At 39.5% G+C, this 26,745-nt stretch overlaps 1 protein-coding gene across 1 annotated transcript; it reads right to left on the bottom strand.

The window, feature by feature from the left end:
- Positions 1-26,745, bottom strand: LOC307120843 (macrophage mannose receptor 1-like). The gene is made up of 5 exons (XM_079808029.1): positions 26,694-26,745; positions 26,499-26,537; positions 26,062-26,406; positions 1,001-1,345; positions 1-836 (listed from the first exon to the last, which is right to left on the bottom strand). Exons 2-5 carry the CDS (start codon positions 26,533-26,535, stop codon positions 472-474), a joined length of 1,092 nt encoding a protein of 363 aa, XP_079664155.1. The 5' UTR covers positions 26,536-26,537; positions 26,694-26,745; the 3' UTR covers positions 1-471.

Below are 26,745 nucleotides of genomic sequence, written 5' to 3'. Positions count from 1 at the left end.
TACATTTTACATATTTATTACATTTAATTGACAGTTAATTGTGACATCACTTCACTTCTGCCTTTAAGAATAAACCATATTTAATTCTGAGACATAATATAAAATACACAAAATAATTATTATTATGAAGAGCTGTTCTCACAGAATCACATTCAACCAGTTATTCCTACAGATAATATTAGTGAAAACATAGAGACATAAACACACCAGATATGCAAAGAGATTCTTAAAACACACATATATTGTGTTAGTATTTTAGACGTCTAAAGAACAGTAATCATTGCTGTCAGAAAACTTTGATAACATTATATCATGATAATTAACATAAACTTCAATAAGACTTTTAAAACACAATTAGTAGATTAATTTAGAAATTACTAAAGAGCAAATCAAACATATGAAAGTAAATAAGAAAAATAATGAGGAATGAAAACAATGAATGTGAGTAAACACTCAAACATTCACATGTTTTCATTCATCATTTGTGCAGATGAAGTTGAGTTTGTGGCATTCAGGAAGGCTGATCCAGCGCTGATCTCCTCCAGACTGAACTGCTCCTTTTCTCTTCTCGAGGCTGCAGTTTTCCGGTGTCGTTCCGTTCCCTGGAGCCCAGTTCTGATAGCACACGATCTCTCCGCTCAGCCAGATCCACATGTTCATGATGCAGTAGTTGTGTAAACCCAACCACACCTCCGCAGTAGACGCCCCTTTAACCACATTCATCACCTCACGCTGCATCTCGACTGAATGAACCGAGACCAGATCCACATGATTCTGTCTGCAGTATCTCAGAGCTTCAGACCACGTCCGGTTCTCTTTGATCAGAAACAGTTTATCTGGACACAAAACAAACCACAAGCAAAAACTAGAGAGAGACTGATCAAAAACAACATGCAGAACAAACACTGTGGAGGAATCTGTCAAGTCAGACATGTAGCGTGAACTTTAAGATATCTGGAGCTGATGATGGACTGTGTGTGTTTTGAGAGGATCTGCTCACCTTCATGACACACAAAAAGACATGGGCCACTGCAAGAGATGTCATTCCATTGTCTCTGAGCAGCCCATTCAATCACTGCACAGTTTTCATTTCCTCCATCATTATTAGGTTCACCAGACCTCCAGTCTCTGAATGAGGAGTTGCTCTGATCTGACCACTGCCATGAGTCTCTGAACAGGCCGATCCAGACATCATTAGATATGTGACTATAATTGATGAACTTCTGAATCTGTTGACTCTCATTCTGGTTCCTCACACTGACCAGATCAATGTGATTCTGTCTGCAGTAACTCTGAGCTTCTCTCCAGTTCATCATCTGATTGACAAAGACGAGTCCTGTGCTCACTTTAAGAAAAACACATGGAAACAGATTCAGAGTCAGTTTGTTCATTATTCTTACACTGATTTATGGTTTGGATGTGAATAAGAGCAGCGGTGGAGCATCAGAAACACGTGTCATTTAAAGACTTTAGAAGTTAATGAGATAATGAAGTGATTATTGACCTTTTTTATGGCAAAAGAAATTATGATGACTCGATAATGGTAATTCAGTTTTGATGATGACACTATAATCATGTAATGACCTGTTTCATTGGTTTTATTTAGCATCATTAATTACTGATCTGCCCACACTGTCACTGTGTGATAATTTAAATGAGCTGATGACATCACCGTTTTCTCCAAAGCAGGTATAAAGCCAAATCAAATTCTGTTGCATTATTTTCCTGTTTAACACTGTGAAGCTGCTTTGAAACAATCTGCATTGTAAAAAGCGCTATATAAATAAAGTTGATTTGACTTGACTTGACATTGCAGTATATTTGTGATGTTACAGCTTAAGATCCAGCAGTGCTTTCATTATCTGACAGAGTTTAAAATCACACAGACATCAGGAATCAGAATATGAACCAATTGTTTCTACCCTGCATTGTTTCACGAGCTTCAAGCCTTGAAGATGTTTAAATTCGCTCCCAAACTGTCATTTTGAAAGGACAAAGGGGCAAAGCCACTGGTTGCAGATGTTTCAAGGTAAGTTCATATAATGTTTTCATTAATAATCATTTTATCCCCCTCGAGTCAGCCGTCGTGCCTTTTTTTTTCAACTCTTTTTTCTTACCAATGCCAAAGAGACTCAAATAACTCTGTTGTTTTTTATCATTCAGGCATTATATATCATTCAAATCTGTTGAGTTTCATCTTTTTTATGTAAAGTCACAATAAGAACAAAATGTTGTGCTTTTTGCAAAATAAAGAAAACAAACATGATGCGCAATCTGCAGCCTCTCTGTAAATGATGTTTAATCTGATTCTCTTCAGAAAATGACCTGTAGCTTAGTGAAAACCCTTGTGAAAAAGTAGTGTGCTTAATTGTATTGAAAGTATACTTTTTGTGTACTTAAAATCTTAAAAGTATACTTTTTAAAAAGTGCACTTGCAGATCATACGATATAAGTAAAATTAAAGGCCACTTAAGTGTACTTAAAGAGAATACACTTTAATGACAATATTTATAAGCACACTTAAGTGCACTTTTTTAAAATGCATTTTGTAATAATATCTAATTAATTTTTACTTAAGGAAAGTACACTTTCATGGCAATATTTATAAACACACTTAAGTGCACTTTTAATAAGTGCACTTTGTAATAATATCTAATACATTTTTACTTAAGAAAAGTATACTTTCATGACAATATTTATAAACACACTTAAGTGCACTTTTAATAAGTGCACCTTGTAATACTATCTAATTAATTTTTACTTAAGGAAAGTACACTTTCATGGCAATATTTATAAACACACTTAAGTGCACTTTTAATAAGTGCACTTTGTAATATGTAATAATTTTTTACCTAAAAAGTACACTTTCATGACAATATTTATAAACACACTTAAGTGCACTTTTAATAAGTGCACTTTGTAATAATGTCATACATTTTTAATTAAAAAAGTACACTTTCATGACAATATTTATAAGCACACTTAAGTGCACTTTTTTAAAAATGCACCTTGTAATAATGTCTACCTATATTTCACTTAAACATATTTAAAATAATTATTGTTATTTATATTTTATAAAGTACACTTATTTTTATATTGACATACTAAAGCACATGGAAAAAAATGTCAAAAATTACATTTGTTAATGTATTTTAAATTTAGTCTATAATGTATACTGTGTGCAATAATGTATTTCTTCTAGCTTCAATACACTTTTTAAAATTTATATATAGCTCCTGCTCTATGAACTCAACTACAAGTGTCAGTTTTTTACATAATATTTGACATAAAGTGTAATTTATGAGAGGAGTAGCTTAGCTATTTGTGCTTAATGTAATAGCAATGTAGTACTTTACATCTGCGTACAGAATACTTTCAATGTCATTATGTTGTTCTACGCCGATTAAACACACATTTAATTGCAAGCAAAAGTTGAACAAATCTAAACAAAATTAATTTGCATTCAAATTCAGTTAAAAAACATTTAATTTTAATCAGTCTACACTACACTGTAAACATGATTGACTTTTCGTTAGGTGAATGAGCCAAGTTCTTTAAACCATACAGTCCAACTACACAGAGAGTTAGAACAACTTAAACTTGAACAGAAATGGAAAACATTTATAATCAATATTTAACCATGCACGAAATATCTTTCTATTTAATATATTAATGCGCATGCGCCAAAAATACTACGTCATGATTTTGAAAAATGCGCTGTCCGCCATGTTTTTGTAATCGCGATGCGTGAGGAAACTAAAGCGGATCAAACAAGAAGAAAACAACAACGGAGTGAACCTTTTGGATCATTGGATGATTACAGATGAGACGTTATGTGCTGCAAACGTGTCAAGTAAGTATATCTTGATTTAAGCTTTCTTGATTTTCACCGTAACATGGCAGTTCTTATTGCGGTTAAGAGTGTAACGTTATTTAGTTTAATCACAGACAGACGCAATATAGACTCGGGAGGTGAATGAATCATGTTTCCTATCATCATGTATCTATGATTGCATTATAATAATTTATTATATCGGAATGTGATCGTGTGTGTGGGCGTGTTCGAGGAATTTGGCTGCTGAAAATACAATATTTTAATCGAACTCAGAATTTTTAAATGAACTAAATGACTTAAAGTTATAGTAACTTTAGACATTTATATACAATTAATCCATATTATAACGACCAGTAATAGTCAATATATCACCCACCTCTAGAAATAATGCTTGTAATGTATTTATTTATTTTTTATTTATTTTTTTTGCATTTGGAGAGTACGATGTTAAGTTACTATTTGTGTTTTTGTAATATTTTGTGCTTATCTGGAGTTATTTAATTTTTTTTTATTTTGTAGGATCAGTATAGATGTGTTATTGGAGATCCAGTGCAAGCTGTGTGGAATCACAGAGCCGTATTGATGAGGTGAAGTTATTGTTAATTATGAATTTATTCCCAGCCATAACACTGATCACACACTACAAGCTAAAACACTGCTATCAAGTCTATAGCTTTTAAATGCTTTGCATCTTGTCCATTTGTAAGTAATAAATTCCCACCTGTGCATTTACACCCCGAATCATTATATATTTTACAGGTAACAACCCAAAGGAATGGGGCCTCAGTATTGCTGTGCATGCCAGCCGTGGCAAATACAGGAGCATCCTTCATGGAGATGGTCAGATGAAACTTGCAAGGCAAGAAAAATGATGAAAAATGGAAGAATACCTTTCTTGATTTGCATGGGTCTTGGGTTATTTATATATATTTAAGTTATGTTTAATTCCCTGTAAAGTGGGAATAAAAACGATTATGAAAATGTCCTCTATTTTTAAGGCCCAGTGTCCGTGAAGATGATGTGGTCCGTGGGATCTGGTGTTTGTGGGAAACGTGAAGGAACCTCTCCCAGCTTCTACTGTGATGTTGCCCTGACGACTGAGGTAATTCATCACATAGGTGATGCAGTTGCGGTCAGAAGTTTACACACACCTTGCAGAATAAACAGCTTCATCAGGTTAGTACTAAATAAAAAGACAACATGCTAATTTTTATGATCCCTCTTATTGCTAAAATAATAATTTTTTTAACAGATACACCAGTGTGAATACCAGCTGCCTCTTTGGAACATGTCCATTCTCATCTACTGTGGAGAGATGGAAGTTTTCTGCCGATGGAGAGCTTCTGGAACATTGACATAAACAGCACTTTCCAACAACTTCAAAATAGTTGGTGATGAATAATTAAAAAAAAATAATAATTGTGCCTTTGGAGTTCTTCAGGTTTTTTATTTATTTTTTATTTTTTACTTTCATTCACCGTAATGCTGGAATAAGATTTTAGAATAAACCTTTTGGTCCTAACTTTGGTGCTAGTAAAGGTTTAAGAGCTTAAAAGTTTGGTAACACTTTAGAATAAGATCTCATTTGTTAACATTATTTAATGTATTAGCCAACATGATCTAACAGTGATGAGCAATATTTTTTTTTTACAGTGTTTATTAATATTTGTTGACCTTAGTTAATCAAATATAGTTCAAAGCTAGTTAATGACATTTATAGCCATTGTTCATGTACGTTAACAGTGCATTAACTAATTAACTTATACAGCTTTTGATTTTAAGATTGCATTAGTAATAGGGGTGTAACGGTACACAAAACTGACGGTTCGGTAAAGCAGGGAGAGAAAACTAAATATAAAATTGCTTTTTTTTTTTCAATTAAAAAGTGGTTTACTGAACAAATTGTCATTGTCCTTAAAGGGTTAGTTCACCCAAAAATGAAAATTCTGTCATTAATTACTCACCCTCATGTTGTTCACCTCCGTTCAAATTCGGAACACAAATGAAGATATTTTAGTGTAAAGCTGATGGCTGAGAAAGGCTTCAGATAGGACTCCATTGGCATTCAGTACATTCATACTTCCAAGACCCATAAAAGGCACAAAAAACGTCATTACAAAGTCCATCTCACCACAGTGACTCTACAATAATTTTACGATGCGACGACAATAGTTTTTGTGCGCAAAAAAAAATCAAAATAACGACTTTATTCAACCTCTTCTTGTCTTCCGCGTGTGCCTCCACGACGCATGCGCGAGAATATGACGTAGCGCCGGGGTTTGGGAATCCATGAAATGCACACTTTAACCCCATTTTGAGCACTACGCCGAGACCTAAAGCACGATCAATGTAGAATTCAACAGCTTAGACACGCGCGTCTTCCTCTGCTCGTAAACAAATCTCTTCTGGGTCATGTGTCCGAACGCCGGATCTGCGTCATATTCTCACGCATGCATCGTGGAGGCACACACGGAAGACAAGAACAAGTTGGATAAAGGTGTTATTCTGTCTGTCTGTACCATATGGACTACATGTGCACTAGGGGTGTAACGGTTCGCGTATTCGTACCGAACGGTTCACGGGGTGAGTTCCAAATGGAATCAGTATTCCCTATTTGATCATCCCTATGTGAGCAGGACACGCGTGTGCCGTATGTAAATTCCTCATTATCTTCAGCTGGGATGTTCCCGTGACAACGCAGCGCCGGCATAAATAAATATACAATTCATATTTTTAAGAGTTATATTACTTTTTATATACAGAATTACAAAGCATATTTTAATAAACATTTTAAAATAAAAAATGTTTATTTTTATTTGCAACAGTTATGCTAAAAAAAAAGAAAATGATGCAGATAAAACTGCGACATCTGCTGCAGTGTTGCCAAGTTCATACATGTCCGCAGGTTGAAGCGACCCCAATTGTGTGATATTTAGCACCGGGAATGCGTATTTCAGCAGGAAACCCTGCCAAAAAAACATATATTTTACCCCCCATAAGAGATTTTTACCAAAAAAACCCCACTGAAATGAGACTGGGCTTGTTTTGGGCTAGTTTTGAGTAGCGATTGGGCGGGTTTTGTTGTGAATATCTGGCAACCCTGATCTGCTGACGGACACTGTGCTGCGTTGTCACCGGAACATCCCAGCTGAAGATAATGAGGAATTTACGCCGCTCCCTTTGCCAAGTGCATTCCAAACTGCTACATACGGTACACGTGTGTCCTGCTCACATAGGGATGATCAAATAGGGAATACTGATTCCATTTGGAACTCACCCCGTGAACCGTTCGGTACGAATACACGAACCGTTACACCCCTAATGTGCACAGAGCGCCATCCGGCTGCCAGTATGAATTGAAAACAACACATAAGAGACTCAATCGCTCATGATTAGGCTATATCTGCGCATTTTGAGGAAGTATTGAATTAAAAATACTCCTCTGTTTAGAAATTTGACACAGACATATGAGAATCTATCAATATGTCTCATCATCTGCACACTATTTAACTAAAAGCCCTGAGGGATGTTGATGTCAGGGCTTAAGGAAAAATCAGATTGAGCTTGCTCTAAATGGGGTTTTTCCAAATATTAAGCAGGTAGTTAGAAATTTGGGTGTTTATTTTGATTCTAATCTAAATTTTGAAATTCATGTTAAGAAGCTGATTCAGTCCTGTTTTTATCAGTTAAGAAACATTTCCAAGGTGAGGCAGTTTTTACATTTTAATGATACAGAGAAGCTTATTCATGCTTTTATATCCTCCCGCCTTGATTATTGTAATGTTTTGTTTTCGTCTTTGAACAATCGCACTTTATCTCGTTTACAATTGGTGCAAAATGCTGCAGCCAGATTACTGACACGAACAAAGAGATCTCAACATATTACACCTGTTTTAGCGTCTTTACATTGGTTACCTGTTTATTCAAGGGTTGAGTTTAAGATTTTATTGTTGACATACAAAGCATTAAATGGTCTGGCACCTATATATTTAACTGAGCTCCTGAGACCTTATGAAGCAGGGAGATGTCTGAGGTCGTCTGTTAAGAAGCTGCTGGATGTTCCAAGAACTAGATTTAAAACAAAAGGAGATAGAGCATTTGCCGTGAGAGCTCCAAAATTATGGAATAGTTTGCCAATGGATATTAGAACATCTGAATGTGTGTCTGTTTTTAAATGTCGTCTGAAAACTTATTTGTATAGACGTGCTTTTAGTATTCAATGATGTCCTTGTGTAGTTTGGGTTTGATACCTTATATTATATTTTGTTTCATTATGTATAGCTCTTCATTATGTGTTTAAATGATTGTTTTTATTGTTATTGCTGTGTAAAGCACTTTGTGCATTGTAGCGTTAAAAGTGCTATATAAATAAAATTTTACTTACTTACTTACTTGATTTGTCGCGAGTCTTTGTGAGGAGAATAGAGGAGTTTTTTTATGAATGAGATCAGCTGAGGCTCATATTACAATCAAACGGTACCGACGCGGTTTTCATATTCATATTCATAACTCCTGACACATATTAACAAATTACTGTCACTATAAGACTTTGATGGGCGTTCCGTTTCCGAAAATATCTGCACAGACTATACCAATCACAACTGACTGGGTCATCTGACCAATCACCGCAGATTAGCGTCACGTAAAGGTAAAGGCGGGGTTTTGAAAAGTGAATCACTAAAGGAATCATTTGAGAATCGCTGTCAAAACAGGTAAAAATAAATGCATATTATAAGAAAACTAAAGTCTTTTTTGTCATTGCATGCATGCAAAACTTTTGGTGGGGACTTCTAAAACAATATTTGGAACATTTTAAATGCCATGATAGGTGCTCTTTAAATTAATTCAATTATAACTAAAAGTTTCTTAAAGACATAAAAATTATCTCTGCAAATGCTGTAAAGTGTAGACTATATAGGAAGCCCTTACTTGCACTTGCACAGTACACAAACATAATCATTTATACACAGTGGCTGTCATTTTCATGACAGATTTATTTAAACATTACGTACATTACTCCAATACATTAAATAATCAAGACATCACTAACAGGTTCAGTAGACTATAATGAATATATAGGCTAAAATAGGTCATATATTTAGTGAAAAAGTAGATTTTTCTAGTGAACTAACAGCTGTGGACACTGAATGACTTCTAGTAAATGTGATGCTGCGTGACATTGTTTACAAGCTGTTTTACTGACGTCTTTCCGCCGTTGAAACACTGATTGAGCGATTACACAACATGTGATATGTTTCAGTAAGTTGTAATGTATCCTCAACACACCTTCTGATGTTAATTCATGTTTATTCTTTGACTATAATGAGATGATTGCATTCACTCGCTCTGCGCTGCCGCTTGAGCTGACGTGCCTGTACAGTGATCTGTCACGTCACATTAAAGAGCATCAAAATGGCATTTATCACTCAAATTTCATGATAAAATGAACTGAATACTTAATATCTTTGTGTAGGAACTCGGATTGAAGTGTGTTCTGTGCGTAAAACAAGCCGACTGTTAAAGATTGCCATCATACTGTTCGGTACACACGTGCACCACACCGGAAGTCCTGTACCCAAACGGTTCGGTACGAATACGTTTGCCGTTACACCCCTAATAAGTAAATGTTGAAATTAACATTAACTAAGATTAATAATTGTTTAAAGTATTAGTCATTCTAAGTTTATGTTAAATGAAGTAGTTAACTAATTAAACGTTATTGTACAGCTTTACCCAAAGTTTTGAATCTTAGTGTTGTACATGGAATGATACTTTTCTTTACATTTTGTTTGTATTAATTCATGTGTTGTGTGTGAGGTACTGTGTGTTTGCTTCTGTGTGTGTACTGGTAATCCCTACGTTATTGGGACCAATTGACCCCACAAGTATAGTAACACCAGTAAATTTTGACCTTGTGGGGACATTTTTTTAGGTCACCATGAGGAAACAATCTTATAAATCATACAGAATAATGTTTTCTGAAAATGTAAAAATGCAGAATGTTTTCTGTGATGGGCAGATTTAAGTACCATTGTATGAGGAAGATTAATCCTCATTGTCCTCCAGACGCTTTCTAAATTAATTTCTGTTTGTGTGAATTGTTTCTTGGGATTTTCTTGTGCATCAACAAAAAGGTTTGTGTATTTGTTTTACAGATTGTTTTGTCAATAAATGTAGAGGGTTTCAATTTGGATTTGTTTATTATACTAAATTGCAGCTGTATTATTATAAAAATGTAATTACAAATGTATTTAATTATATAATAGTGTATATGTAAATTACGTTAAAGTATATTTTAGTTCACATTAATTGCTTCTCAATAGATTGAGCAGTACACTTTAACTATAGTTTGAAGACATTAGAAGCAATTATGAAAGTACATATAAAGTTGTATTAAAGTCCCACTTAAGTTGTTCCAAAAAATCACTCTTAATGGCAACTTATTACATTTTATTTCACCTTTATGTGTGATACATTTGAAATCAATTACACTTAATGTGCATTCAGTGTGCAGAAAACATTGCATTTAATTCACACTTAAGTGTATTTTTAGCTGACATTAAAATATATTTTAGTTCACATTAATTAATTGTCAGTACATTCAAAAGTACACTTTTACCATATTTTAAATTACATATAAAAATATACTAAAGTCTCAACTAATTGCATTTTAACATGAACTTAAGCTGTGATAAATTTGAAATTAATTACAAATCAGATGCACTTAAGCGGCGAAAATATTACATTTAATTCACACTTAAGTGTATATTTAGCTGACATTAAAGTATATTTTAGTTCCCTTTCAGTCGGTCACTACGACGTATGTCGGTATTACCAACGAATTGGGATCACTTTAGAGAGCCCCTATCAGCTTCGAGATTTAGAGAACAGGCCAATGGGCCATTGGCGTGCGAGATTTGCATCTCGCGCTCCGCCCGCGCCGCGGGTATAAACAGGAAGTGAGAGCATCGCACTGACGTCATTCACTTCGGAGCCGAACGGCGTTGATGAAGCAAGCCTGCTTTTCTAAAAGAAAGCCTATCTGCAAGAGAGATGCTCCAGAGAACGAGAAGGACGCTCTGTGTTGGCGAAAAGGCACAATCAGTGCGACCGCATGTTCACCGCTGCATCAGCATAACAAACTGCTGTTCTCACAGCAACTGTCGGTCTGGTGAGGGCGTTTGTTTCAGTGAGTGCACCACAGGACTGCACTTACCACCTGTGTGTTGCCGCGGTCTTCCCCTGGGTGCTTCAGCACTGTTTAAAGAGCGTTTCCTCACAAAAGAGAAACACGGGTGTGACACTGCGTCTTTTTCAAGACGTCATTCCACTCGTGCGTTTCTGGATGCGGTTGTTTCCTGTCCTGACGGCCACGATCCCTCTCGCATAAACATGTTGAGACTGTGTTCGTGGGTGATCCATGTTCTCCCAGGGGAACGGGATCACGTCGACGCGCTGGTCATCTCGCCTTCCGCGTGGGGGTTTGAGTGTTCAGCGCGCCGTGTGCCGTCTAGCTGCCGAGTGACAGCGCGGGTTGCCACGGCAGATCAGCGCGCGTCACTCGCCGGCTACGCATGTTGAGACTGTGTTTGTGGGTGGTCTATGCTCTCTAATGAGAGCATAGCCACGTCGTCTCACGGCCACGCCCACTGTCTCACATGTCTGCTGGTAGCTTACAGATGGGATTGCTGGTCCTAAAAAAAAAAGAAAAAAAAAAGGACCTAGCGTTTCGTTTGGGGCTCTAGCAGAGGACAGATGTCAATCGCTGCATCGGAGAGAGGGCTGCTATGTGTTGAAAATGAGGATGATGCTGAGATTACCACTATAATAGTGGGCGCTCGTGCTAAATCCGATTCATGCTCGACAGCCATGCTTTCCCGGGTGGCTGAGGCATAGTGCAACGCATAAATCGCCTTGCCTGCCCCTTGCCTTTCCCGGATGTGCGTTGGAAGGCTTTTGCATTATGGAACTATTGGTGCCAAAATATGGAACACCAATAGGGCCATAATATGTATAAAGTTTTCCTCTCTCTCACTACCCTCATCGGTGGGGTGGCAGTGCCACTGGCAGGCCACCTCTGCCCTGCTTAGGGCATGAGGGTAGTTCTCAGCCGAGGTTGAGCTGCGCACAGCGCTGGCCCTTGGCTAGACGATGTCCAGAAACACCATTGACCCGGATTTGGTTCGGGACTGTTCTTCCCCCGGAGGAGGGCCGGGTAAAAACCATTAGTAATTCTGTTCCGCCACTGGGGTTAAAAACAGCCAGTGGTACCCAAAAATATATATATTAAAAAAAAAAATTTAAAAAAAAAAGAGAAGAACAGTTCCAATATCTCTGGGTCTCGGGAGTTCAGGAATGGCAGCGTGTGAAGCTACAAGCCTCGCCGCCCTCATTCCCCTCCCCACAAGAGGGCGAGAATGGCAGTGTGTGATGCTACAAGCCTCGCCACTCTCATTCCCCTCTTCTCAGCAGTGTGTGGACGACAGTGCGCGACGCTATGCCTCGCCGCTCTTGTTCCCCGCTGAGGAAGGAGGTGAGGCAGACCGTGTGCAATGCCACAAAGCCTTGCCACGCTCAGCCCCTCCTTCATTTGGAGAACGCGCTGGGCGGTGTACAACGCTCCCATGCCTTGTCAGCCTCTGGTGCCTCTCCAAATCGCCATCAGGGGGTGCCGGCTGTGCACCCACACTCGCGCACCCCCTCAGCGGATGCAGGTCGTGTGTCAGACCCAGACCCCTACACGGACCACTCCCATGTCGTCCTGGGGTCCCTGCATTCCGCCTCGCTGCCCTGCTGCGGGTACGTCTGTGGTACCGATGGCCCCGCTTGTTCGGTCTCTGGGGGCCTGCCTAGCGCTCCCCAGCCCGTCTCGCTGGGTCATCTGTACCATCAGACTCGGCTTGCGATTCAGTTCGCCCGGCGTCCGCCCCGGTTCGGTGGCGTTCACTTCACGTCTATTGCGTGGGTGGATGCCCCCGTGCTTCAGGCGGAGATCGCTGTTCTGCTGGCGAAGGACGCCATAAAGCCGGTCCCTCCAGCTGATATGAAGTCCGGGTTCTACAGCCCGTACTTCATTGTACCCAAGAAAGGCGGCGGGTTACAGCCAATCTTGGACCTGCCTTACTTGAACCGTTCCCTCCACAGGATGCCGTTCAGAATGTTAACGCAGAAACGCATCTTCAGGTGCCCCCGTCCCCAGGATTGGTTTGCAGCGATCGACCTGAAGGACGCGTACTTTCATGTCTCGATTCTCCCTCGACACAGACCATTTCTACGCTTTGCTTTCGACGGACGGGGATGTCAGTACAAAGTCCTGCCCTTCGGGCTGTCCCTGTCGCCCCGTGACTTCACGAAAGTCGCGGAGGCGGCCATTGCTCCCATGAGAGAGCGTGGTGTTCGTCTTCTCAACTATCTCGACGACTGGCTGATTCTTGCCCAGTCGCGGGAACAGTTGTGCGAACACAGGGACATGGTGCTTCGGCACCTCAGCCGGTTGGGTCTTCAGGTCAACTGGGAGAATAGCAAACTCTGTCCCGTACAGAGGATCTCTTTTCTCGGGATGGAGATCGACTCGGTCGCCATGACAGCGCGCCTCACCGAGGAGCGCGTCCAGTCGGTGTTGAGCTGCTTGAATACGTTCAAACGCAGTACAGTGGTTCCACTGAAATAATTTCAGAGGCTCTTGGGGCATATGGCAGCAGCAGCCGCAGTAACGCCGCTAGGGCTGCTCCATATGAGACCGCTTCAACACTGGCTACACGACCGAGTCCCGAGATGGGCGTGGCACAGCGGGTCCCTCCGTGTCCAAGTGACGCCGAGATACCGCCAAACCTTCAGCCCGTGGTCGGACCCTTCATTTCTACGGGCAGGAGTGCCTCTAGAACAAGTGTCCAGGCATTCTGTTGTCTCCACGGATGCCTCATCCACGGGCTGGGGTGCCACGTACAACGGGCTTGCAGTATCGGGTCTGTGGACGGGGCCCCAACTGCAATGGCATATCAATTGCCTGGAGTTGCTGGCGGTTCGTCTTGCTCTCAGCCACCTCAAAGGGTCGCTCAAAGACAAGCACGTTCTGATCCGGACGGACAGCACTGCGGCCGTCCCGCCGCATGTCCCAACTCGCCCGCCATCTCCTTCTTTGGAGTCCGAAGCATCTGAGGTCCCTTCGTGCCATCCACATTCCGGGCCCGCTCAATCGTGCGGCCGACGAGCTGTCACGGTTGCCCGTGCTGCCCGGGGAGTGGAGACTCCACCCCCAGGTGGTCCAGCTGATTTGGAGTCGCTTGGGGCCGCACAGATCGATCTGTTTGCCGCCCCGACACGACCCACTGCCAGTGGTACTATTCCCTGCCCGGGGGAACCCTCTGCACGGATGCCCTGGCACACATCTGGCCCCGGGGCCTACGCAAATATGCGTTCCCCCCCCAGTGAGCCTTCTTGCACAGACACGGTGCAAGGTCAGGGAGGACGAGGAGCAGCTCCTCTTGGTAGCTCCGTACTGGCCCAACAGGACTTGGTTCCCGGAACTAGTGCTCCTCGCGACAGCACCTCCTTGGCCCATTCCTCTGAGGAAGGACCTCCTGACTCAGAGACACGGCACCCTGTGGCACCCGCGTCCGGACCTCTGGAAACTCCATGTCTGGTCCCTGAACGGGATGCGGAGGTTCTAGGTGACCTACCACAAGCGGTAGTTGACACCATCACTTCCGCCAGAGCCCCCTCTACGAGACGGCTATATGCGTTGAAGTGGAACCTGTTCGTCGACTGGTGCTCTTCTCACCGAGAAGACCCCCGAAAGTGTTCGGTCAGATCTGTGCTCTCTTTTCTTCAAGACGGGTTGGAGCGAAAGCTGTCTCCCTCCACCCTCAAGGTGTATGTTGCCGCTATAGCGCAATCATGACCTGGTTAATGGTTAATTCATTAGGCAAGCACGATCTGATCGTCAGGTTCCTGGGGGGGCGAGGAGATTAAATCCGCCTCGTCCTCCCTTTATACCCTCTTGGGACTTGACTCTGGTGCTGACGCACTTCAGAGGGCGCCCTTTGAGCCTTTACAGTCAGCGGAGCTTAAGATCTTGTCTCTAAAGACAATACTCCTGATTGCATTGGCCTCAGTTAAGAGGGTAGAGGACCTGCAGGCATTTTCGGTCGACGAATCGTGCCTGGGATTCGGGCCAGGTGACTCTCAGGTAACCCTGAGACCCCGGCCTGGATATGTGCCAAGGTTCCCACTACTCCCTTCCGGGACCAAGTGGTGAGCCTGCAAGCGCTGCCTTCGGAGGAGGCAGACCCAGCCCTGGCTTTTCTCTGTCCAGTTCGCGCCCTGCGCGTCTATGTTGACAGAACGCAAAGCTTAGGACCTCAGAGCAGCTCTTCATCTGTTACGGAGGACAGCAGAAGGGAAAGGCTGTCTCCAAGCTGAGGATGGCCCACTGGATAGTGGACGCCATCGTCTTGGCTTATGAAGCCCAAGACGTGCCCTGCCCGCTCGGGTTAAGAGCCCACTCCACTAGGGGTATTGCTTCTTCCTGGGCGCTGGCTCGTGGCGCCTCGCTGACAGATATTGTAGAGCTGCGGGCTGGGCGACACCTAACACGTTCGCTAGGTTTTATAGCCTACGTGTAGAACCGGTGGCTTCTCGTGTGCTCGCTTCCCATAGTCAGCAGCTGAAGTGCCCGTTCTAAGTGTCGGCTTGCTGCGCCATTCCCTTCCCCATGGAACGGATACGTGCGCTTATTTTCTCCAGTCGAGTTCCCCAGGATTGGCGAACCCTGTTGAGTCCTCCGCACCCCTCGGCAGTCGGATGTGGCGGAGCGTCTGACGCCAGGTCTGGCACTTGTATGCATTGGTGGAACTTGTGTCGGACTGGGGTCCGTATGTCGTGACCCCTACGGCGGTCCCATACGTGTATTCTCCACGGTACAGCTCCCTACGGTGAGCTTGTGTCTTTCCCTTGGCAGAGTTCCTCTGCCGTCTCAGTTCGGTGTCGTCCCCCGCCTGTATAGGCCGGGGCCACCTCTGGGACTTCCGTATGTTGTGCTGCCCACGGCCAGCCCATACGTATTCTTTCCACATGGTAACTCCCTCCGGGCATGATGTGGCTCCCGCAGCGTCCTTCGGGCACGCTTTCCCAGCGTTATCCAATAAGTCTGCTGAATGGGTCTTGCGGAACAGCAGTATGACTCTCCCTGCGTGAATTTCCCCGCCCGCATCAGAACGGGGTCTGAGGGGCTCTCGCTGGGCGCTGGAAGTGGTAGTAACTGTGGCGTTTTCCATAGGGATCCCAATTCGTCGGTAATACCGACGTACGTCGTAGTGACCGACTGAAAGGGAATGTCTCGGTTATGTATGGTAACCCTCGTTCCCTGAAGGAGGGAACGGAGACGTACGTCCCGTCGCCACAGTTCCTTACCATCACTGCATGACCGAGTCACTAGTTCGGCTCCTCAGTGAAAAACGTCAGTGCAATGCTCTCGCTTCCTGTTTATACCCGCGGCGCGGGGCGGAGCGCGAGATGCAAATCTCGCACGCCAATGGCCCATTGGCCTGTTCTCTAAATCTCGAAGCTGATAGGGGCTCTCTAAAGTGATCCCAATTCGTCGGTAATACCGACGTACTTCTCCGTTCCCTCCTTCAGGGAACGAGGGTTACCATACGTAACCGAGACGTTCACATTATTTGCTTTCAATAGATTGAGCAGTGCACTTTTTTAACTATATTTTGAAGACATTAGAAGCAATTATGAAAGTACATATAAAGTTGTATTAAAGTCCCACTTAAGTTGTGCCAAAAAATCACTCTTAATGGCAACTTATTACATTTTATTTCAACTTAATATGTGATACATTTGAAATCAATTACACTTAATGTGCATTCAGTGCGCCGAAAACATTGCATTTAATTCACATTTAAGTGTATACCTTTAAAGTATATTATTTGTGCAATAAGTACACTTTAAAAAAGTACACTAAAGTGCACTTTTTTTCACAAGGGAACTTATCACACAAACATGAGACATATATCTAAAGAAACAATGATATGTCCGGTTTTAAATCATGTAAACCAAAAAAAAAAAAAAAACGAATTCTGTGTTTATGTAACCTGTTTGAAAAAAGAGAAATGTCAGTCGTTCGCGAGCCTCTTCATTATCCGGTAATGCGACCATGCCACGGAGCGCATGCTCTTCAAGATTCAAATACTGACGATCCATGCGTCAACGCCACACATCAACTCAAACACATCAAGTGAAGCGCTACACTTCAGCTACATCGTTTTGAGACGCGTTGAGGAATAATCCTGGAATAATTCACCTCATGAAAAGCTGTTCATTTCTGAGAGCAATGGATTCAGCCGCTGATTGTGGTAGGCTAAGTTTATTCTGTTAGCATCTGTAAATATTTAAACGCAAAAAGACAGTTTAAATATTAATCCTGCTGCAACATAAAATGTACATCATAGACGCAAGACTGTTTAGAACAGATTATAACGTGCTTATTGTAAATAACATAGTGTCACATCAATAAAGCTTTTATTCACAAATGTCTGCTCAGAATATAGTACCAGTAAAACATATTTTGTTTCATATTGATAATTAAATATTATAGCCTAATGTTATTTTTTAATATATGTACGAGCACAGCATGAATAATAAAGGACACATCATTTGATGTGCAATATATCAGAAGACATGGTGTTTGTCAGAAATTATTTTTGTTTTGTAGAAAGCCTTTCTTTAAAGGGGTCATGAACTGGCAATTTTTACTTTTTATACTGTTGTCTGAGGTCAACTTCTGACGTTTGCGTGGTTTTTACATTCAAAAACATCATAATGAATAAGTAATAGGCTATTTTCTGCCTTGGTTTGAGGCTTTCTGAAAAACACTCGGTTTTGATGGGCGTGCCGAACTAAAGACTTGGAAGTAAACGCCCACGGCTAGGATTGGATAAGATTTGCATATTTAATGAGCCTCAGCTCCCTCAGTACATGTGGGAATCATGTGGGGAAACGCTCACAGGGCTCATCAAACAAACACAATGATTCAGCTTTCATCCACCCGCGATTGATTGGAATGTTATTTTTGTATTGGCCAGCCCGATGTGAACATAACCGCGAACCGCACACACACACACACACACACGCTTGGTTGGCCCGATCAGTGAATAACCGTGACCCGTACACACACACTTGCACGCAGGAAAGGAATGTTATTTTTGTTTTACTTGGTCGGCCCGATGTGAATATAACAGCGATCCGTACACACACACACACACACACACACACTTGGTCGGCCCGATCAGTGAATATAACCACGAACCGTACACACACACACACACTTTGTGAGCCCTGGCGTTACAAGTCCGAGTCTGATCACGAATGAACCAATAACACCTCTAATAAAGAATTATCCAGTCTGACAGCGTGCTAAGGTATGTAATCAATAGATATCAAACGATCTGTAACAATGCAATACTATCACATATAAAAAACACATAAGTGTGTTGCACCGTTCCTGTCGGATCCAATATAGAAGGCACAGCATTGTGTTTTAATCTCACTCTTTCTGCAAATCCAGTCTCGACCTCTATCTTGTTTACAATCGATTCCGCGGTGAAATGAAGCGAACAAACACGCAATGTCTTCCCCACATGAGCTGGAATATAGTTCAACCACTCATTCCTAATAGTAGAATCAGAAGGAAGCTTATGCAGGGACTGTGTTCTTCCACAACCAGGCACAGCACAATGTATTATTAGGCGCATTTCTGCGTCCTATTACATCAGTGGTTGACATATTTCTGAGAGCTCTCATTTTCTGGGCCTGGTGTCAATAAAAGCTTTTCTTTGACAAACAAGGAAGTTTTCAGCTCTGAAACGTAAATTATGTTTTTATATCACAATTAACTTTTATATATCAAAGGCTCAAGGGAAAGTTGATTTCTCAGTTCATCACCCCTTTAAAGTGAATTTCGTTTTATATAAATTGTATCTTAATTGTAATCAATGTTTTTAATATATTTGCTTATTTAATAAGAAGTATGTGTATATCTGTGAAAACAGAGGAAAGAGTCATTTGTGTCACTGCAAATTGAACAAGTGAGTCAAATGAGTCAAAACAAGTGATATGACTATAAGTAAAACACCTGCAATTGTCCATATGATGAGTATGGTACTTGATATTGATATGTAAAACACATACACAGTATGTAAATGTCATGGGACCTCAGGTCTCAAAGAACCAACGATACGGTTAAAATACACCGGTTCACCAATTCAACAAAATGATTCCCGGAAGTGAATCGACTTTTCAGGACCGCGTCAACTTTCAAAGTTTAACTTTCAACGATTGCCGTGTGCTGGGCCAAACACAAATATTTGATGCTTGTGTGGTATACAAATTATTTTTACATACATAAATAAGTTTTTTTTAAGTGATGTAATTCAAAATGTCCTTTTTTCTAGTCAAAAAAGCACATGGATACTTTTATGAGGGAAAAACTCCTCGAGTGGCAGTTACCCAGTCTTATCAACAATTTTAAAAGTAAGTTCATGTTTCTTAAACACTTTTGCAGCTTTTAAGTTGCATATTTAATTGATTGCCTGTGATAATCAACTCGCCCTCGCTTAACTTAAAAACGCATATAAATTGCATCGGTGCTTTCAATATTCAGGTTACTCACAGTGCTACCAACTCTATTGGTGCTGCAATTCATAAGCTTGAGATTTGATTCTGATCTTATCGATTCATTCGGATAAATAAGTAAAATACCTCAATAACTCAAGAATGCTATAAACAAAGGAGCCATTTCCGCTGGTATTTGTATTAAAGGTTAAAATGAACAACTTAATTAATAAAATATTTTGGTACAATAATGTTATTTACTCACGCCCATGCTGCCCCAGCTGTATATGACTTTCTTTCTTCTGTGTAACACAAATGGGAGTTAAGAAAAATATTAAATTTCTCTGACTCAAAATAACACAAGTGGACGGGCCCCTTCAAATTTACCCCCTCACAAAATTAACAAGATGGTAATTCATATATGCATGGGATAAATACTAAAAACTATAAACCATCACTTCCAGTTAGGGGTGTAACGGTACACACAACTGACGGTTCGGTTTGTACCTCGGTTTTGAAGTCATGGTACAGTACAGCAGGGGGAGAAAACTACAAATAAAATTGCTTCTTATTTTAATTTACTGAACAAATTGTGTCTCAGTCTTTAAATAAATTCAATTATAATTAAAACTTTAAGGATGAAAAAATGATCTTCTAATGATATAAACTATATAGAGAGCTCTTACTTGCACATTACCATAATATTAAAGGTTAACAACAGAGCCCACTATTCGCCTAAATTCAGTTGCTATTTATTTTTTATACATAATAATCTACATAAAAAATTGTATGCAAACATATAAATTGCACATACAACAGTTTCTTGCATTAACTTCTAAATCTAATGATAAAATTATGTTTTTACTCCAATTCATGTTGAAATATAATAATTTACTCAGTGGCTGTCATATTCATTTAAACAAACTGTGAGATGTTTTGTGTGCAGATGGATAGCGGTACATCAACTGGCCTAATTCTTCTGTCAGAAAGAACTGCAGCTACTCCAGAGTGAAGTTTACAATCTGAATATTTATTATAAGGACTGAAGAATATAGACGAGGATATAAGGGGTTTCGGTTAGACAGACAAATTAAATATATATGCAATATTAGTAGGACATGGCAAATAAACACTGTTAATAACTGTGCAGATACTGATAAGTTTAAACTTGTATACAGTACAGTAAAAAGCATAATGTATCCTATAAGCGCTATATTAAACAAACAGGTGTTGTGCCGGGGCTGCTGCACTGCGGACAAGCGGTGTCAGGTTCCTAAAGTGTGTGCACTATGCTTTAGCACTGCAGTGCGCTCTTTATAACGCTTGTTAATATGCAGATTAAGCAGGAATTACTATTTTCTTCAACAAATTATGACAAGCGATAAACGTAAAAATAAATAACACTTTGATAGCCAATAGCTGGGTTGATTTGCTGAATAATACCGTTATTGGATGTATATTAGCCTATATCATGAAACCAGGTAAGATTAACTGAATAACACTTTGACACTGAAACACATCTACATGGTGCACAGCGAAAACCCCAGTGTTAAATTAACACTCCTCAGAGTTTATTTGACTCCACACTCAAGAGTGTTAAAAGTAACTCTGAAGAAGTGTTAAAGTTAATGAGATAATTAAGAGATTCATTAAGTGATGATTGACCATTAGTGAAGACACCTGATGATAAGTAGAATCACTGAAGGATTTCTGTTTATTTTAGTTGGGCTCCTGACCCTTGACTTCATAACATTAGTTCATGTCTGTCTGCTGTACCTGATTTATAGCAGCCAGACAAGTCCAGAGAAAATGTGCTCAGGTGTTGTTGGTTGTGTTTTGACATAATCTTCATGAGCTGAATCACTGATGTCATTTAGAGCCAAATCGTTGAGTTATGTTTTTCTTTAGTGATTATAGAAGCTCTGTGATTCTACAGCATAAGATTTCAATATATTGTTTTCAATATAATCTTAAAAAGTTGATCTGTTCAAATAGGTTGAATCTCTCTGTCATTTAGACACACAGAGACATCAAGAATCAGCGTATGAATCTCAACAGTGATGGCCATCAAAAAGCTTTTTGCAGCAGTTGAATCTGCAGCAGTCAGGTGGAACATCTAGAGCTCTGTGAGTTGTGTATGTTCATTATTATTGTAATGTTATGTGCTTTGAGACATGAGGTAGTTTATCGGCGTCTCTCGTCTCGTGACGCTCTGCAGACGCTGCTGTGTGTTCATGTGTTTTGAAGAAGCCGTGGCTTTGGAGAGCTATCTGTAGAGAGGGTGGGATCTCATGCTTTCAGACGTAGCTTGCTATTGCTACACTGTAAAACTGAATTAGTTAGACTTACTTAATACAAGCATGCAAACCGATTGCCTTAAAAACAAGTAAAGTGAAATGGGAATAGTATGTTGAGCTGACAAAAGCTTAGTATAATTCACTTACACAAGAGCTCTAGTTACTAAACAGATCTGAATGTTTTGATGCTGAATGTTGACGTGTGTGTGTGTGTGTGTGTGTGTGTGTGTGTGTGTGTGTGTGTGTGTGTGTGTGTGTGTGTGTGTGTGTGTGGTAATCCCTACGTTATGCACTGTAAAAAATATCACATGCTATCTGCTTAAAAAAATTATGGTAACAATATTACACGTATTATATTTGAGTAGATTTTAAGGTTGTTGTTTTTTTGTGAAATTTACCCAAATAAATTAAATTTTATTTAAATAGACTAAATTATTTAGTCTATGGCACATGATGAATTTAATATTATTAGTGGAAAGTGCTTTTTTAATTTAAGTTGTCTCACAAATAAATCAAGCAGAATTTACTCATTTGTATGAATGAAATTTACTTAATTATAACATTTACTGCTTTTTTCAGGTTAAGATAATAATGAATTCATAATGCACTTTTTGTTATCAAAACATGCTTTTAATCTTTCTTTTTTTTGCAAAAATAAAACAAATCTGTATAAAATGTAAGTCAGCAGGTTTAAGATATGAAACTAAAATTAAAAAATGCCAACATTTTCCATGAGAAAGATCATTTTGGTAAACAACTTGCTAGGTTAGGGTTAATAGATTAGTTAACATGTGGTTGCAGTTACTTATAGTCAGTAGAATGTCTAAAGTGGACCATCAAAATAAAGTGTTACCTTTTTTCATATAGTGGCTGACAAAAAAATCTATTTTGTGTTAAATATTTTCACATTAGCTTTATATAATTTAATTGAAAAAAAAAAGATTGTTTAAGTTGCATTTCTATTTTTTTTAAATAAAAACAATGTACAAATACATTTCTCAAAACACCATAAATATATAGAAAAATTGTTATAATAATGGATTGCAGAAAAAGATAATATCTTCACGATCATGGTCACGACTGCTGGATGATTTAGTCATGGTTTTAGCGTTTTAGCCAGAGAATTTCTACACAAGGTTGAGGATATTTGCGGGAGAGTCTACTTCTATGAACGAGTTGGGACATCGCGTACAGGCTACTGCAAGAGAGGGCGCCATCTGGCTTCGAGTATGAACGCAATATTACATCGTGCCATTTGTACTATTATATTTTTTTAAATTATTATTACTCTTTTCTAGAAGATTAATTTTAAATTGTCATACATTATTATATTTCGAAAGACATAATTTGAAGTTTTAAAAAGTCTATTTATCCAATCTATTCATCTTCCCAATATCACGCTTACCGATGGCCTATGGAGAATATAACGTTAGCACATTGACAACGATTTATTTTAGCAATCAATATTCTAGCCACAGCACAAGCATGTGGTGGTGTTGTACACACTGGAGATAAGACAATCGTTCACAGTTTCGCAAGTCATATCATTTGTTTTCGTTGATTTAAGACAACTCATCTCATCTATTTTGCCTTATAGGCATCGGCATGACACAACTAAAATATGCGACCTCAGCGATGCTACTGAACAAGAGTGAACATAACTGGTGAAAAGAAATAATGAGAAGCATAGTTATAACTAAGCTTACCTCTTATGTGTTTGACGTTCGACCCCTCCGCCAAAAATGTCTTCTGATCACTGCCGTTCACTTTCAAATGGTGTCTCTAACCGCATAATTGAACCAATTCTCTTAAAATAAATCGGTAAAATTTTTCTTAATTTTATTAGTTTATTTTGCTCAAATTAAGCCTAAAAATTGCACTAATTTTCTTAAATAAAAGAGGAAAACGTATCTCTTGCTTTTATTAGTGAAATCTTCTTAATATATTCTATGAAACACAAAACCACAATTTCAATAATGAAATGTACCCATTATATTTAATTATCACGTTATTTTTTTACAGTTTTTTTTATTCGCTTTGGTACTATTTTCACAAGCAAGGTGTGCATTTTCAAAACTCATGGTACTAATATCACAACAGATCATCAAAAGTGCACTTTTATCAAACATTTAAGCATATTTTCAATTGTGTTAGTACAATACACAAAACTACAAAGTATCCTTTTCACCACAAAAAATAACTGTTTCATCTATATAAATGTTTCATTCACAGTAACTGCCTTTCATAAAGCTCTTTCTATGAAACTTTTGATTTTCATCTCTTCACGTTCAGTTTAATACATTTGTCTATTATTTAATCCAACAGATCTTAATGGTTAATCAATTAATCATTTGGTTCACCTATAGATTTCTTTTAGATATTGATTCTATATACATAGTTTCTACTTTGTTTGCAATTTCCGATATAGATAACCATATGTAATTAATTATTTTTACATTATAAGCAATTGATCTTAGATTATAACTACTATGTTCAAAGTGCGTGCGCGTGTGTGGCCTGGTAAACTCTACATTATGGGGACAAGATGTCCCTATAAAGATGGCAGTATCCTAATTACTTGTCCTTGCGGGGACTTTTTTTTTTTTACTGTAATGTAAAAATTTAGAAAGTTTTGTGTGATTGATAGGTTTATGGGTAGGGTTAGTGTAAGGGGAGAGAATATACAGTTTGTAACCATTATGCCTGCTTATACCCAGAAAGATAGTGAACCAGACATGTGTGTGTGAGTGTGTGTGTGTGTGTGTGTGTGTGTGTGAGTGAGTGAACAGAGCAGAGTAGAGTATAAAGGAAAGGAAATAGTCAATGACAATATAACATCAGACTGATCAGAAATGCATCAGAAGAAGGGAGACAGATGGCATCAAATACAGCATTTTACATTACAGTATGTATGCATTTGATACTGTAAACAGATTACCATGGTAGAGACACATTACTGTAACTCACCCTTATAAAGCTCAACTACAGTAGATTCAGTCATATGGTACAGTGAGAGCATTTACTGTATTGGCAGCAAACTCTGTTCTATAGCCCAGAACCTCATGGCTGTGTCGTAACTTCATCACACCTTTTGATAACACACTCAATAGATAGATACTATTACAAACATTATAGATTAAATAACACAAATTAGGTAATGTAAGCGTATTTTCTAATCTTATGTGGCATCTGTAGCCTGTGTTACTGTAGATAATTCAGCAACAAGGGTGATTTGAAACATGTATCTTGCATTGTTTGCTGTTGGATGAACTGATTGTTAAAAGTACTAAACTGACAGAAGATCATACTGTTGTGTTTCAGTGATTAAACCAAATGTTCTCATTACATATTACAATAATCTTGTGTTTGAAACAATGATTATGTGGACTGAAGATATGTGCCACTGAATGAAAGCATTACATCAGGTTTTGAAAGAATGACTAGCTGTGTTACAAGTGTGATCAGTTTAGATTTTTGTACTAAGAGTTTTGAAAATGTACACCTTACTAGTGAAAATAGTACCAAAGCAAATAAAAAAAACTGTAATGAAAATTACAAGACCCATGATTCATTTTTTACAGTGTGGGTACAAAATGTCCCCACAAAGATGGCAATATCCAAAATCCTCTTCCTTCATGGGGACATTTTTAGGTCCCCATGAGGAAAACATCTTATAAATCAGACTCAGTGATGTTTTTTGAAAATGTACAAATGCAGAATGTCTCCTGTGATGGGTAGGTTTAGGGGCTGTGTGTGTGTGTGTGTGTGTGTGTGTGTGTGTGTGTGTGTGTGTGTGTGTGTGTGTGTGTGTGTGTGTGTGTGTGTGTGTGTGTGTGTGTGTGTGTGTGTGTGTGTGTGTGTGTGTGTGTGTGTGTGTGTGTGTGTGTGTGTGTGTGTGTGTGTGTGTGTGTGTGTGTGTGTGTGTGTGTGTGTGTGTGTGTGTGTGTGTGTGTGTGTGTGTGTGTGTGTGTGTGTGTGTGTGTGTGTGTGTGTGTGTGTGTGTGTGTGTGTGTGTGTGATGGGTGATGGGTAGGTTTAGGGGCAGTGTAGGGGGATGGAATATACGGTACAGTATAAAAACCATTACGCCTATGGAAAGTGATATGTGATAAGTGATATGATATGTTAGAAGTTAGTCACCTTTTAAAAGCAATTGATTTATTCCTTCCCTTTCTTTAAATCAAATAACTGTGATTTCTTGTTGCATCAATAGGAAGAAAATTACAACTACAGTAAAATAAATGAAGTTCAAGAGCCCAACCAAAGGGAACACTGTCAATGAACAATTTATGTCATCATAGCTGCACTTACTGTTGTTAGATGAACTGCAGATGAAAGTCAGGCTCTCACTGCATCTCTCTTCATGCCACTGTCCATTTCTCATCACAGCACAGCTCTGACCTCCAACAGGTTGCCCATTAGCCCAGTTCAGATAAAGCGCAGGTTCACCTGAAGACCACTGCCATGTCTTCTGCAGCCCAATCCAGACACCTCCAACATTCACACTCTTCTTCAGCTCGTTCATGTCGTTCATGTTGTCAACGGTGGCCAGATCTGTGTAATTCTCTCTGCAGTATCTCTGAGCTTCAGTCCAGTTCTTCAACACGTTTATAAAGTGATACTGACGCTGAACACATTCAGATACGGAGCAGAGAGCTGTGAAAGAGAGGGTTTGATTTAATGCTTTTCATAACAGGGTCAAACCTGATGAAACTATAAACCATAAATAAAACAACAAACACACTCACCAATGAGAAGAAGAACGACATATAGAGTCCGGTCCATTTCTGAGGAAGAAACACATTGAAAAACTCATCTTAGAGTAAAACATGTTCATGTAATAAAAATAAATAAAACATTGGCAGTTTTAGCAATCATTCAGACAATATTAACATCTCAAAGTCTAATTGTGTGTGAAGAATGAACATGTGAGTTGTTCTTACTTTAGAGGTTGTGTGTTTCTGTCCTGAGTCTGATGTTTCTGTCTGCAGCTTT

The sequence above is a fragment of the Gobio gobio genome (genome assembly GCF_949357685.1).
Source record: "Gobio gobio genome assembly, chromosome: 2".
Classification (NCBI taxonomy): Eukaryota; Metazoa; Chordata; class Actinopteri; order Cypriniformes; family Gobionidae; genus Gobio; species Gobio gobio.
This window is presented reverse-complemented; position numbering and strand designations above follow the sequence as displayed.

Coding starts and splice junctions, on each gene's coding strand:
- LOC307120843 (XM_079808029.1), bottom strand. CDS start 26,535: ATGGACCGGACTCTATATGTCGTTCTTCTTCTCATTG. Junction 26,407..26,498: donor TGTCGTTCTTCTTCTCATTG/GTGAGTGTGTTT, acceptor TCTCTTTCACAG/CTCTCTGCTCCGTATCTGAA. Junction 1,346..26,061: donor CTGCAGTTCATCTAACAACA/GTAAGTGCAGCT, acceptor TTTTTCTTAAAG/TGAGCACAGGACTCGTCTTT.